The following is a 15,315-nucleotide window of genomic DNA, read 5'->3' as shown; positions in this document are numbered from 1 at the left end:
AAAGCAAAGAAAAATGGCCTATGAGAAACAGAGAAGTGCTAGATGTCAGATAAATCTGTGGGGGTTTTTATATTAAATTTTTATATGTTATTGAATACCAACCACTTTTCTCTCTTTCCATCAGGACGAACATTCCCTACGCATCCTTACTTTTCTGCCCACCTGGGAGCAGGACAGCTATCACTCTTTAATCTCCTGAAAGCTTACTCTTTGCTGGACAAAGAAGTGGGTTATTGTCAAGGTATAAGCTTTGTAGCTGGAGTGCTGCTTCTACATATGAGTGAGGAACAGGCCTTCGAAATGCTGAAATTCCTCATGTATGACCTTGGCTTCCGTAAGCAGTACAGGCCAGACATGATGTCATTACAGGTAAGTCAGTCCTTCTGAGGCAAACCGAGTCTTAAATGAGCTGTCAGAGGTTGCTCGTGTTCTCCAGGGCCTTATGAAGCTTCTTATGCTGTTTTGGAGTTTCTGAGGGGTATGCAAATGTTATTGTCAAACCCCTCTCTGACTCTGAATTTGCAAACAGAGAAGTTCAGAACTTGCAGACTTTTCCTGTCACACGTCCCCATCATCTCCTGTTTGCAAACTTTTTCTGCTATTTTGCACTTAATTTTCCTCACTTCTCTCTTCCTTATGCCAAAACCCCCCAGATATGCTTACATTTGTACAGGCATAGTTTAAAAATAAATTTCATTTAGTTTTCCTTCAGTCCTTAGGCACTTAAAAGTAGATTTTTTCTCCATGTAACTCCGAAGTCAAATAAATAGTGACACCGAGTGGCCAGTCAATGTACTCCACAGGCATCTGTAATTGGGACTGCTCTGCCTTGCCTCATCGTTTACGCATCTTTTCTCTCATTGTCCTCTACACCACCACCCCTAAACACAGAGAGAAAACAGACAAATTTTTAATGATTTAGTTTGCTTATGAAACGATGCATGCTGTGTAATATTAGTCTTTAATGGATACTCAGAGCTGCTTAGGAATGAGTCAGAAAATCTTTTCAGATTTGTATAAACTTCAAGGTTTAAAGCTTGAGGAATCTTTTGCCTGGAGATGTAACTGTCCATTGACTTAAATTATATTCCATAAGTCCCTAATGTTATGAAGGGTTATACCACTGTTGAGTTAAAGCTTGTAATCCACAGTGAAGAAAGAGAAAGCTAAGAGACAGCTTCTTTTTTTTTTTTTTTTCTTTTTTCATGGCAAACACTTAATTTTAAGTAAAAACTTAAGGGGGAGTTTTCAGAGTTTCAGTCCACTTTTCCTGACCAGTCAATTTTGGTGCTTATTTGGACAATGACCAGAACAGTAGAAAAGATTGTAGTTAAAGAAGTTGTGTGTGCTAATTCAAAAAATGAGAAGGAGGAGCCTTTTACTGTGGATTGAAGTGTAATATAATGAGTTTGTTGTGATGAATTAACAGACATGAATAACATAATTTTGCCTCTTCCCTATCTTGTTCCCCTCCACCCTCCCAAATATGTTTTGAACCAGTGGGTGTCAAATTGTGATAAATATATGGTTGTGGGTTTTTTTTTCCCTCAAAAAATGCTTTCTTAGTGTTTATATGTTATACTGCAATTGTAGACTTTTGATAACATCTGATGGTTTGAGAGCATTTAAGCTGCCCAGGATTTCAGCTTTTGATTTAAATGAGTCTGAAACTTGCATTGAAAGGACATCTTAGGGGAAATGCTTTATAAGTTTGAGAAGGTTTACTGCTTGTAGTACTGTTTGCTCTTTAAATGAGATGACATTTCTTTCCCCAAAGTTTGCTCCCAGGCAGTTATCCTGTTCTAAACAGAAATACAAATTTTGTCTGCCCAAGACAAACTAGACTATTGAAGATTGCACCTTGCACCTGGCCTTGTTGAACCTCATGAGGTTCTCAGAGCCCCACTTCTTCAGTCTGTCCAGGTCCCTCTGGATGACGTCCTGTCCTTCTGAAGTGGTACCTACACCACTCAGCTTGGTGTCATCTGCAAACTTGCTGAGGGTGCACTCAATCTCACTGTCAGTATCGTTGATAAAGATATTAAACAGCACCGGTTCCAGTATGGACCTTTGAGGGCCACCACTTGTCACAGATCTCCATCTGGACTTTGAGCCATTGGCCACTACTCCTTGAGTGTGACCATCCAACCAGTTTCTTATCCACCTTACTGTCCACCCATCAAATCCATCTCTATCCAATTTAGAGTGAAGGATGTTGTGGGGGATCGTGTGAAAGGCTTTACAGAAATCTAGACAGATCACATCCATCGGTTTTCCCGTGCCCACTTCTGCGGTTACCCCATCATAGAAAGCCAGTAAGTTGGTCATACAGGGTTTGGCCCTGGTGAAGCGATGCTGGCTGCTATTAATCACTTCTGTGTCCTCCAAGTTGTGTGGAAAAAGTAATAAGCTAGATCCCTAGTTCATAATGCACCCGTCCAACTTTTTTATAGCCTCTGTGATACTATTCTAATTTCATATGTAAATGTGGTTGTTATTGGTACCATCCATAGAATTGTTTGAGTTGGAAGGAACCTTAGAGAGCATACAGCCGTCGGCAGGGACACCTTTCGCTGGATTAGGTTGCTCAAAGCCTCATTCAGCCTGGTCTTGAACACCTCTAGGGATGGGGCATCCATGACTTCTCTGGGCAACCTGTTCCATACTATGCTTAGTTGATATCTTTGGCAGTTAAAGCAAGGACTGGAATCATGCACAAATTTAACTAATGTGACTGAATGAGAAGTGATCTCATAGATAGATAATTTCATGTGCAGTCAGTTTGTGGCAGGGAAAAATCATGACCGCTAAAGGCAGGAAAATAGCAGGACACACTAAGTCATTTTCTCATTGGAGAATGGATTCACCTAAGGACAAGGCACTGTTGACTGCAAAATTGGGCCTGACAGCTAATCAATGTGTGTCTGGTTTTCATCTTTTGCCTTCTGAGAGAAGCATTACTCTGGGCTACGGACGACATAACTGTGGAATGTAAACTATGAAAATTTCAATGAAATAATTAGCTACATAGTAATATTTTTAGTGATGAAGATCACCTTTTAACCACATTTCTTTACAACCTTTTATAAGTTGTATAGCAGCACTTGTTGCATCAGTATCTTAAATTTCTCTGGACCACTGGCAGACGGGAGGTATGCTGGGAAATATGTATATGCTAAACCTCTAATGACTCACTGTATGTGGTGTACTTTGTGAGTACAGAAGCTGTCTGAAGTGATGACTGTAGCACATGAATTTTAACTGCAGCAAAAATGTGGACAAAATTCAAAGGGTGAAATCTGAAAAGGGTAAATTTAGCCGGAAATCATTCAGCTCTGTAAGGGAGAGTTTGGGCATCTTGGAAAAGGTACTTCTGCTTTTGTTGCTGCAAGACTGTAAGTTCTGGTTTCTTGATAAAGTTAGATCAATATATTCTCATCTTACGTTAGACCTGTGAATCTGAAATGATACATTAATAATCAAGTTCAAGCTGTTCTTTGTTATTGACTGTTGTGTTGGTTTGAATTCATTAGGGGTCGGTTGTTTATACATGAGTAGATATCCCTGAGGTCCTAGGCAACAATTGAGCTTTATTTTGCAGTGCCCTCTGTATTGGAGTTAATTTCCCTTGAGGAAAAGGTGAGCGGTTTGGAAAAATTACTAAAGCTGAACTTTTCTTTCTCTACTTTCTTCCCCCTCTGATCCCCTCATTCTCTGTAGATTCAGATGTATCAGCTCTCAAGGCTTCTTCATGATTATCACAGAGACCTGTATAATCATCTCGAAGAAAATGAAATCAGTCCCAGTCTTTATGCTGCACCATGGTTTCTTACACTGTTCGCATCTCAGTTTCCATTAGGATTTGTGGCCAGAGTATTTGGTAAGAAAGTTTTATTCTATTGTAATAATAAACAGAAAATGTTGTCCATTGTGTTTTGAAACTCTCAGGGAGTTTTTCTACATACTAGGGACACTTGGGGTGACTGTTGTTGGTGGCAAGTAACAATGGTCTTCGTGGTGAAGTGTCAGCTTGGTTTCGAAGAGGAAGAACAAAATGTATTCTTTGAAACATCAGACTTGAAGAACTAAGTCTGTTTGCTGTTATTAAGAGACTTTTGAAGTGTGAACAGCAGGAAATTCATTGTTGCAAATGTATTTTACGCATCAAGTATTCAGTCTATGTCTATTGGAAAGTTCATCTTGTTGAACTAGCAAATTGTAAAAAAGAGGATGTACTGGGTTTCAGTAAAAGTGTCTGAATAACTGATTCTAAAGTCCTTTTAATAAAAATTCAAGTGAACTTGAAATTAAAGGCTGTTTCAGTTATTCATGTGTATATTGAACAGTTTCCCAGTTTTTTAATGCTGCGTTTTCCACTTAGCTTTTTCATGGTACTCTACTTTTCAGATAATGTCTAGTACAGCAGCTTAAATATTGATTGTGCCTTGTAGCGTTTGCAGTATCAGCATGTCAGGTATTTGGTTTGTATTCTTTTCTTGTCAAGAAGAACTGCCAGCTTAATCAGATCTCTAGTAATACAGAATTTTTCTAAAAACATCTATTTGTTAATGTAAAACTCACTGCTTTCAGTTATACACCAAGGAGCTAGGCCCATGTCATGTACTTTCACTTAAATCAGACTTTCCCCCCATCCCTGTCTGGTTTTTCTGTTTCCATGTGGCACCTTTTGTATTTTCTTAAGAGATTCAATCTGAGTTTTGTTTCATGATTTGTTGCTGGAAGGTGCTGAGTTTACTTTGGTGTGGTGGTTTAGGGGCAAGAGGAGGTTATTCATTTGGTTTTTGGTTTTGCTTTTTGATTTAGCGATTTCTCCATTAAAGTTCTTTCTTGTTACAGCAAACTTTTATGACTGCTCTTTGGGTGAAAAAACAACTTCTGTATCTGTTTCTCAGTGCTATTCACGTGACGGGTTCATTTCTTTCCCAGCAGGATTATTGAATTCCAGGATATTTAAGTTTGTTTTTTTTTTTTAATTTTTTTTTTTCTAGGATGAAGTGCTTTTCTCGTTTTCTGTCTCTGTTCATAACTTCAGTAGGCTTTGAATTTGCAGATGTGTTTTTTTAAGGGTGAGGAGGGTCAGTGTTCATTTCTCTGTAGACGAGCTAAGCCAAGGCATGTTCACATGTTGAAATTGAAAAGTCACTGTGATGCTTTGGATTCTTCCATCTTCAGTGTCTTAAGGGTCATTGTCACCTCCTAGAACAGGTGTTTAGCATCTACCCATCATAAATGACTTGTATACACTGCTCGAATGTCTATCATAGTCTTGAAAAGGGAGACTTCTAGGAGCTGTGTATGAGTGAGATATCTGCCTCACTGATATTCTGTTGCTACTCTGTGATATTGGATTAGGGCCAAGGATGACCTCTCAGTATCAAGATCAGAAATTGAGGTTGTTTCCTAGCCCTACTCTTGGTGGTGTGACAGAGCAAACAGCACAGGAAGCTTATTCGAACTGTTCATGTGCTGCGTTCAACTGCGAGTCTGCTGCTGCTACTGAGACAAGAGTTCCTAGTTACTATGATCAGATTTGTAAAACGTCAGTATGTTGTGTTGCGATCCACTTCCCACTTGCTTTTCAGTCATAGAGGCACTTAACAACAGTTAGCTGTTAGTTAACAATCTGTAGCCTACAGGAGATGATAATGAAATGCTTATTACAGACATAACAAGCATGTGGTATTTTCTTTAATGCTCTCTCATCTGTAAGATGACAGAAAATGCTTTTAAATGCTTTAACATCATGTTGAAATAAGACAGATTGCACTTCTCCTGCACTCGGTAGATCTGCAGTAAGCTTGATTTAAAACATTTCAGCAAATACATGTATTTGGCTAATTACTTTAGCTCTCGTTTTCAATATATTTTAATGTTTTTCTTTTTTAGACATTATTTTTCTTCAAGGAACTGAAGTCATATTTAAAGTAGCTCTGAGCCTACTTAGCAGTCAAGAAACATCTATAATGGGATGTGAGAGTTTTGAGAACATTGTTGATTTTCTTAAAACCACTATTCCAGATATGACTCAGCCTCAAATGGAAAAAATTATTACCCAGGTAAGTTTTGGTTTTCTCTTGCCCTCCTCCCCTCTTTAGTTCACTTATAAAAGATCATGCCTAAGGTGTATGTAAAACTCTTCTCAGTATGTTCCTTTCGGTTTATAGTGAAAAGGAATCATTTTCCCTGTAACTGATATAGAAATAGGATATGAGCTAATTTCAATAGGTTTCGAACTGCGATTTTAGGAAGACTTCAGTTTTTTTCTCAAGGTTTAGTACCAAGATTCTTTTCTGTCCCAGCTATTGGGAAAACATGACCTTGATAATAAATTTCACGTCACCGCTACAACAGTAAAAGTAGCCTGTTTTTCAAAGCTGAACCCAGTGTTTGCTCCTTGCTAGTGGATGAGCAGTCCAACAATTTGTGATGGGAAGCACAATTTGCTCTGGTGGGAAGAGGCAGCATCAAAGCAACTTCTGATCCTTCGAACTTCTGGCTCCACTGGGCCAGGTACCAGGAACTTTCCTGACATCAGCTTCAGTTAGGAGGTTGGTGAGGCCCTGTTTCTACAATCTGTGTTAAAATCAAGGTCAAGCACACTTTTGCTGTTCTGTTGTGTGAAGACTTCTACCTTCTTTTTAGGGTGCCCTCATGCAACTTCCCCTTTTCACATCAACCCTGTCCTTGGAGGGATCCCGTTTGGCAGGTGCTTGGTGCCAGTGATAAAAGTCCCTCAGGACTGAGGGTCTGCCATAGCTGCTTTCCAGTACTTAAAAGGAGGGCCTACAGGAAAGCTGGGGAATGGCTCTTTATCAGGGAGTGGAGGGATAGGATGTTGGGAAAGGGTTTTAAGCTGAAAGCAAGGAGATTTAGTTTAGGTATTAAGAATATTTTTTTCCTGCAAGGATGGTGAGGCACTGGAACATGTTGCCCAGAGAAGTTGTGGCTGCCCCATCCCCAGAGGTGTTCAAAGCCAGGTTGGATGAGGCTTTGAGCAACCTGATGCAGTGGAAGGCGTTTATGCCCATGGCAGGGGATTTGGAACTGGATGATCTTTATTTAAGGTGCCTTCTGACCCAAATCATTCTGTGATTCTATGATTGATCCCTGCCTTGCCTTTCTTTGGCAATGATATTGACAGCGAGATTGAGTGCACCCTCAGCAAGTTTGCAGATGACACCAAGCTGAGTGGTGTAGGTACCACTTCAGAAGGACGGAATGTCATCCAGAGGGACCTGGACAGACTGAAGAAGTGGGGCTCTGAGAACCTCATGAGGTTCAACAAGGCCGGTGCAAGGTCCTACACCTGGGTCGGGGCAACCCTCGATTTCAGTACACGATGGGAGATGATGAGCTTGAGAGCAGTCCTGCAGAGAAGGACTTGGGGGTGTTGGTTGATGGGAAGCTCGACATGAGCCGGCAATGTGCGCTCGCAGCCCAGAAGGCCAGCCACATCCTGGGCTGCATCAAAAGAAGCGTGGCCAGCAGGTCGAGGGAAGTGATTCTGCCCCTTTATTCCTCTCTTGTGAGACCTCATCCGGAATACTGTGTCCAGTTCTGGAATCCTCAGCGTAAGAAGGAGATGGAGCTGTTGGAACGGGTCCAGAGAAGTGCTACAAATATGATTGGAGGGCTGGAGCACCTTCCTTTTGAGGACAGGCTGAGAGAGTTGGCGGTGTTCAGCCTGGAGAAGAGAAGGCTCAGAGGAGATCTTATAATGACCTTCCAGTACCTGAAGGGGGCCTGCAGAAAAGCTGGAGAGGGGCTATTTGTAGAGGCTTGTGGGGATAGGATGAGGGGGAATGGGTATGAACTGGAGAGGGGCAGATTTAGAGTAGACATTAGGAAGAATTTCTTCGCTATGAGAGTGGTAAGACACTGGAACAGGTTGCCCAGAGAAGTTGTGGATGCCTCATCCCTTGAAGTGTTCAAGGCCAGGTTGGATGGGTCCTTGGGCAGCCTAATCTAGTGGCATGTGCCTGCCCATAACAGGGAGTTTGGAACTAGATGATTTTTAAGGTCCCTTCCAACCCTAACTATTCTATGATTCTGTGATCTTCATCCCTCTGTACCTTCTTCCTCTGTACTGAAGCTGCAAAATGAAAATTAACCTCAGTCTAGTACCTGAACTTTGATCCTGTGAGCAGTTTTTCTCCCTTAAGGTAGCAGTTCGGATATACCAGAAGAACTCTAGAACGATTTCAGTATGCAGGGGTGCAGTTAATACTGATGCGTTCTAATGGCTCGGTTAACTCTGAATGTTTAAAGTACTGTCAATTAAGAATTCATTATTAACCAACATGTAAATCTTAATTTCCTCATTGCGCTGATTTTGATTGTCATGCTAAACCTGATAGACTTTAGTGTCTGTCTTCAGAAGTCACTGATTCTAACAATGCTAAAGATGGTAGTTCAATATAATTGACGCTATTAGAAATTAAATTTCTGTACTGTGGTCTGCAGGGGTTGCAGAGCTGTGATGAGAATAGTAGAAGTGGCTTTGTGCAAAGCCAGGTCTGAATGAGTAAAGAACAGGTTGTGTAGCCTGAGTGGATGTGGATATGGTTATACACAGATCATCTCAGCTCTAAGATGAAGGTCGCTTGCTTTCAACACTGGCAATGTGGTCTTGTGCTGAGCAACCGTCTGAGTCTGCATTCACGTGTAGACTACCTATATCTTATTGCTTCTACCTAGGCTGCCTGCAGGTGGAATCATTTGGCTGTCTCAGCATTGTAGTTCCCAGGATTGTCATCTTATAGTGGATAATGAAAGAAAAATGTAGACATTATGCAGGACTATAATACAGAGATGAAGAATTGACCAGGTAGCTACATAGAGGAAAATGACGCTTGCCCAGCTTGAACACCATATGTAATTTAAAGTTTTCCCTCATTTGAATTACCTGAAGAACACTTAATATAATGCAGAACTTCTTTTGTTGAGGATCTGTGTATGTCTTCTGTTGGTGTCACATTTGTGATCTCTAGAACAAGGAACACTGTAGATACCTTTCCCTTCCTAGTCTAAACTATTTGGTAATTTTCAGAAGCTGAGAGGCTGTAACTAGATGCATAAATGTTTAAGAATCATACAATCCGATCACTGCTAGATGCTCAGTTCCATAATCTTCACAATACTTTGTCACAAAAGCATCCCAATAAGAAAATAGTTTATCTTCATGCAGAGACAAAACACAAGGAAGGGTAACCATAAAGAGTGTTTTTGTAGAAGTCTGTACATGGACACTTGTAGTTAAGACATCTAGTTTTGAGGGTGGAGATCTTATGACTTCTGGGTTGTTCTTCCTCATTTTGTCATCCTGCTCTCATTGCAAGCTGGTGAGACCCGAATTTAAAAATTTCATCTTGAATGTCTTAATATTCCTGAGCAAGAGATAATAAGACTTGGTCACATAATAAAATTCTTGGATTAAGTAGATTTTTTCTGCTGATACGTCTCATAGTAAGAGATAGTATTTGGTAATTGTAAAAGTGATGATGCAATTTATTCTAAAATCTATGATTTATTATGGCTACATTAAGAACTCTAGATGCTAAAATGCTCTTACTGTGGACATCCCCTTAAAATACATTTTTAAGAGGAACAGGAAAAAACATTAAGTTAATCATGCAGGGTTGCCTCTTGGCCAAACGTTCATGTGGAAAAAGTGCTTTCTATTGTAGTTAAAAATTGTGTTTTCCCTGGTGGCAGGTGTTTGAGATGGATATTTCAAAACAGCTCCATGCCTACGAAGTTGAGTATCACGTTCTTCAGGATGAGCTACAGGAAAACGTGAATACCTGTGATGAGGGTGAGCCCCTAGAGAAGCTGGAAAGGGCAAACAGTCATCTGAAGAGACAAAACATGGATTTGTTGGAGAAGCTACAGGTAAATGATTTAAGAATATAAACTCATGGAGAGATCACTTTTATGATGCAGCCTAGAGGAGTAAGTGTCTTTTTTAAATTTACGTGAAAAGTTTCCTAACTGCAAGACCCTATGCAGTTGAGCAGTTCTCTCAATTACAGTAATTCACTTATTCTAAACGTATTTCTAACTCCTTTGTCATTCCTTGGACTTTTTCATCTTGATTTCGATTTCTTTTTCTTAAAATATCTCTACCCTTACCTCCCATAAAATCTGTTGGCAAAATTTGTGTATCTTGCTGAAAAATAAGTTCTCTGTCCCTTCACCTGTTTGCTTACTTGCTGGGAAGTCTTAAGAAATAATTCATTGTGCAGTAGGCTTACTTTCTCCAGAGCTTTGTAGGCAGTATTGTTCTGTTTCCTTCTGCTGAAGCTTAGACTCTGCTTTTGAAAGACGGTCTCTCCTAGCAGACCTGAATACAGCTGAGTGCCCACCAGACTGCCTGATAAGGTAGTGTTTTAAAAAAGTCATTTATTCCTCCTTCACTATTTGCCCTTTCTTCCATAGCCTGGCCCAGACTTATTTTGGGTTTCAATGTGTATTTTCTTGCATCTTCCTGAAAGACAAGCTCTTCCTCTTGCATCACCAGGCCATTCTTGTTATATTTTCAATTTGAACATCACTAAGAAGAGCTCAGAGAACACCTTCAGATTCTGAAACCTGAAAATAGAAGCAAGGAATAAAGGAAAGATCAAGTCCTTGTTATCTTTGTGTTTCTGGACTAAGGGTGCTGTTCTGTATTCTTTTGATATTGAAAACAGGAATCAACTTTTTTATGATTAATATCTTTGCTCTATTTTCTTATTATGTTTTATTGTTTACTACCTGTGCTTTCACTTCTGCTCTGAAAATGCACCATAGGTGTAGAATAATTATGAATGACTGATTTGAAAGACTTTATCAAAGCTCCCCGTTCTTCCAGAGTGCCATGCTGTAATTTATCTCTTTGTTTGTGTACCTTCATTCCTCTGCTTGGGCCCTTTTCTAGGAGTGGTTAGAATTCTCTCACATTTGCTGCTGCTGAGGTCCAGGGTTTCTGATTATTAGTCAGTAGACTTTTTCCCAGTGGAAACTGTAGCTCTTTTTTTAGAGAATAGGAAAGGCTGTCTGCTTCTAGACTTAACGTTGAGGTTCTCTTTCCCTCTAACCTCTCCATCCTGCTAATTTACTTTATTGTGTAGGGTTCCCATTGCTCCAGCACTGTCAGACAGGCTATCTCTTCCAGTGCTACTCCAGGTGCCAATATCCCTTTTTTCTCTGCAGATCCAGTTCTGTCACTAGCTTGCTGCAACTTGCATGTCTCCTTTCACTGTAAAACTTCCAGAAATCCGTAAGATTGATCTGGCCACTATAAGGAGATACTGTGTGATAAGTAGGCATGCCTTGTATCATCTACCTGCACAGATGTCATTGAATCATAGAATCATTGAGGTTGGAAAAGACCCGTAAGATCATCCAGTCCAACCATCAGCCCAATGCCACCATGCCTACTAAACCATGTCCCAAAGTGCCGCGTTTACCTGCTTTTTTGAACACCTCCAGGAATGGAGACTCCGGCAATTCCCTCTGCAGCCTCTTCCAATGTGTCACCACTCTTTCTGTAAAGAAACTTTCCCTAATATCCAGTCTAAACTTCCCCTGGTACAACTTGAATCCATTGCCTATCATCCTATCACTTTTTACTTGGGAGAAGAGACCAACATCCACCTCACTACAACCTCCATTCAGGTTTCTCTTAGAAACCTGTGTAATTATGTTTTTTTCCTTAACATATGGGATATCATAATATAAAACCAATATTCAGAATGTCTCAATTTATCATAAAAATAATGTTATTGATTACAGGTTGCTCATGCTAAAATTCAGAGTCTGGAATCCAGCCTGGAGACTATTTTGACTCGAGAGAACAAAATGAAGACTGTAATTCAGTCCCTGGAACAGGAGAAGATAACATATCAAAAGACTCTTGAGCAGATAATAAAGTATTTGCCAGCAGAAGCATTGTCTGACTGTGAACTGCTCCTGAAGGAAGTGAACTACAATCCCAATAATAAAATAAAATAAGGAATAAGCCATAAACCAGAGTTTTCTCTGCAGCATTTCTTCAAAAAAAGGGAAAGAAAAGACAAGCATGCTGCTTTCCAAGGACTTAGCAATAGGCAATGGTGTCATCCAAAACTAGTGCTGGGACGGTCATAGCTACAGATGGGCCTTCAAATGTCAGTATGCAAATTCAGGCTATTAATTTTTTTATGATTGTGTAAATAAATCACAAGAGGGAAATAAACAATTCTCACATGTAATTATGATGAGTAGATGTATATTTAGAATTGACATACAGGAAAAAAGAAATTTCAGTAGTCAAAGCCAAGGTAATGGTGATCTACAAATTCACTCTGGATGTACTTGTAGTGAAATGAGGATAACTTGTCTTTATATATATATGTATGTTGAATAATACTTGAAGAAAAAAAAAAAAAAGAATGTAATTTTCCCTCCAAAGAGCAGCATGTTTCACATTTTCTGTGGAAAATCTATGTGAACTCATGCGAGCTTCTCTTTAATTCTACTGACGTTGTGTGCACAGACCAATAAGCAGAATAAGTATCTTCAGTTGGTTCATATAGAAAGAGCTCTAGTGCCATCCTCTGCCTGGGCTGTACTGGTCAGCAATATAATTTCAAATGCATGTTGGAACTGGAAACAAAACGCATCACATCATAGCTCCGCCTCTGTAACTCAGAGCTAAGAAATAGTTATCTATTACACACACGCAGAGCTTGTCAAGGCAAGAGCTAACAATGACTGCTACTTCTTTCCCAGCCTTTTTGCTTCCACCTCTCCTGGGGTTGGTCATGATGACAGGAGGAAGGAAGCAAGGCTGTAGGATGGCATTTATTCTGACAGTAATTTTCCACAGAAGACTTGGCTGTCATAAGAGTTAGGCATGTAAGAGGTTCTCGTTTAACCAAAGAAATACTGCAAGAAGCCTTGTATTATCATAGCGGGAGCCAAGAAGCCACTCTTACATTGCATTTGAAAAGAAAATTGAGGCAGGTTACAGGGAGTTGAGCTCAAGTGCACAAGAGAGGACCAAGCAAGTTTCAAATATTCTGTAGCTTTCAGTTTTCACATACACAGTGGATATGCATTTCAAAGGGGATTCTGAAGTACAAGTGCAGTTTTAATAATGCTTTCCTGGTTATCCCTGTTTTTAATACTGCTTTGTGGTCTTCTTTTTTAAAACAGAAGTCATGAAATTGTGTATTCTGGGCAGAAGGTGAGATAAGCTCTGATCATTTCAAGGGAGAGAATATGTTTATAGAAGTATAAAAAGATGCATATAGATTTGGAAATGTTTTTGAGTTGAATTTTTGAGAAGGCTTAGACAAATGTGTAATAGTTACGTGTTTTGGAGTGCATATCTGAACTGTTAATTGAGTGTTACCATGGCTCATGTTATCTTTTACCATTTATATACTGTATTTCAGGAAACACTTATTCTTTTTAATAAGAATAACAATTAAGCAAAGTGCCAAATCCAGCAGTGTCTTTATCATAAGATTGTCTGATTTAGAAAGCAAGGACTGAATATCACTGCTTTCTAAGTATTATGCTTTATGTTAACATAAAAGTGAGAAACAACAGTGTTGATTTGCTGCACGCTGCTGTGGAACTTGGGGGCTTGGGGGGTCCTGAGGATTTGTTGTTGTTGGTTTTTACTTCCATGGTGTTTTATTTGATTAAAGATGCTGATTTACTTAACAGCCTTTCTTTTTACAGTTGGGGTGAAAAATCTTAACACTGTGTATAAAATTACGTGGAATCTGTCTAGGTATTTCAAGAATATTGTATTGTACTAGGTGGGAAAATGCCAAGTGAAAATGCAGTTCTTTGCAGTTTTGTTCAGAGTACATTTTAGCTGGTGTGTACACACAAGGCCAATCCCAGGAACTGCAGTAGTAGTATTACAAAGAATCAAGGTTATTCAGATACATTTCTTTTTTTTTTTTTTTTTTTTTTAAGAGGCACTGAATGTGCTTTATCCTCCGTTTCACTTATAAGATTTTTCATGTAATGCCTGGAGAAATTCCAATAAATGTCATTGCTGCATTTCCCATGGCCTCTGGCTAGTTTCATTTTTCTACACTTCAGGTACTAATCTCATTCTCAATCATACTGTTTACATGAAAGATGAAAAGGATCTCTTTAGTTTCTAGTTGTAGGGGAAAAAAACACAGGATTTGTAGAGGGCTAGGGAGGATAGCAGTTCTTATTGGAGAAAATAGCCTTACATTGTTCTTCACTGAAGATGAAATGATTAAACAGTGTTTTTCTTCTATAGCAGTTCATTTAGTACGTATCCCTGTTAAGAATAGTAATTTGATGAACTCTACACTGAACATCTGTCTTGGGAGGAGAAGAAGGACACCAAATCAACAAGTAGGAATAAACTACAGAAGTAAAATAACAGTGAGGTAAGTGCCTTGTGATGTTAGGACATTTGTGACAGCATTTGTATTCTGGACACAGACATGGCTTGTAATGGGGTGTCTCTAGGCTGTCTAGCTTGAAGCCTATGCTTAAGTAGGTATGTTTCATACCATCTTCAGATGAATAACCAGTAAGGTTATCTAGAAGATTGTGGGTGGCTTGTGTGTTTGTGTCCATCTGTGTGTTTGTTTCTCTCTGTCTATCATATAGCTTCACAGCTGTTCTGTTTTGGTTTCAGTTGTGCAACTGTGAAGAGGGAAGCCTAAGGTGCAGTGGGCCAGAGATGGAGCTGGAAGGGTATTTGCTTGGGAAAAGGGATGGTTCCTGGGTTTGGACAAATTGTTCATTTGTTCACGTCTGTTTTTTTCTGCTTGGAAAAAGAGTTTTCACAATAAAGCTATTGTTCTGTCTGAGCTGAGCACAACAGTGCGCTCGGGTTTTTTTTTTTTTTTTTGCAGTCAACTTGCAGAACTAACTTGGGAGGAGAAAGTATCTGCCATTTTCAGGAGCTGGTTTCTGCTCAGAGAGGACTTTTTTTAAGTCTTGGAAGACATCCATCCTTTCAACTAGCAAACTAGCTTGTATTGCTTGCCAGGCATACAGTTGAAATAGGTCAGTCTGGTAAGAATGGTAATGTAGGGAATGGATGGAAAACTTGTCCAGGAAGTTTTTTGGTTTGTTTTTGGTTTGTTTTTTTTTTTTTTCTTAAAAGGAGAGTATTTATTTCTGTCCAGAAAAGAGGAATATTTATTTAAGGTGCATGTAAGTTGCATTTTGTTCACTTTTCTCTAAGTAAACATTAGATTTCACTGAAAAATCAGTTGGCGTTTTCAAGTCAAAGACCTGAAATCACAAATCTAGCTATTCTTT

The 15,315-nt window shown here is 39.5% G+C and overlaps 1 protein-coding gene across 2 annotated transcripts in view; it reads left to right on the top strand.

The window, feature by feature from the left end:
• The window catches only part of TBC1D4 (TBC1 domain family member 4), a 121,457-nt gene extending 107,499 nt beyond the window's left edge, over positions 1–13,958 (top strand). Inside the window, exons 16-20 of one of the 2 annotated variants that reach the window (XM_054056911.1) lie at positions 125–369; positions 3,721–3,880; positions 5,908–6,077; positions 9,736–9,912; positions 11,797–13,958. In XM_054056911.1, coding sequence (XP_053912886.1) covers positions 125–369; positions 3,721–3,880; positions 5,908–6,077; positions 9,736–9,912; positions 11,797–12,015 — 971 coding nt within the window. In that variant the 3' untranslated portion in view covers positions 12,016–13,958. The remainder of the gene's footprint in view (positions 1–124; positions 370–3,720; positions 3,881–5,907; positions 6,078–9,735; positions 9,913–11,796) is intronic. The other variant, XM_009556041.2, reaches the window with a different exon arrangement.
• Positions 13,959–15,315: the final 1,357 nt, after the last annotated feature.

This window comes from Cuculus canorus, chromosome 1 (assembly GCF_017976375.1).
Source record: "Cuculus canorus isolate bCucCan1 chromosome 1, bCucCan1.pri, whole genome shotgun sequence".
NCBI classification, from domain to species: domain Eukaryota; kingdom Metazoa; phylum Chordata; class Aves; order Cuculiformes; family Cuculidae; genus Cuculus; species Cuculus canorus.
Note: the sequence above shows the minus strand (reverse complement) of the source record. Positions and strands in the feature narration are given on the sequence as shown.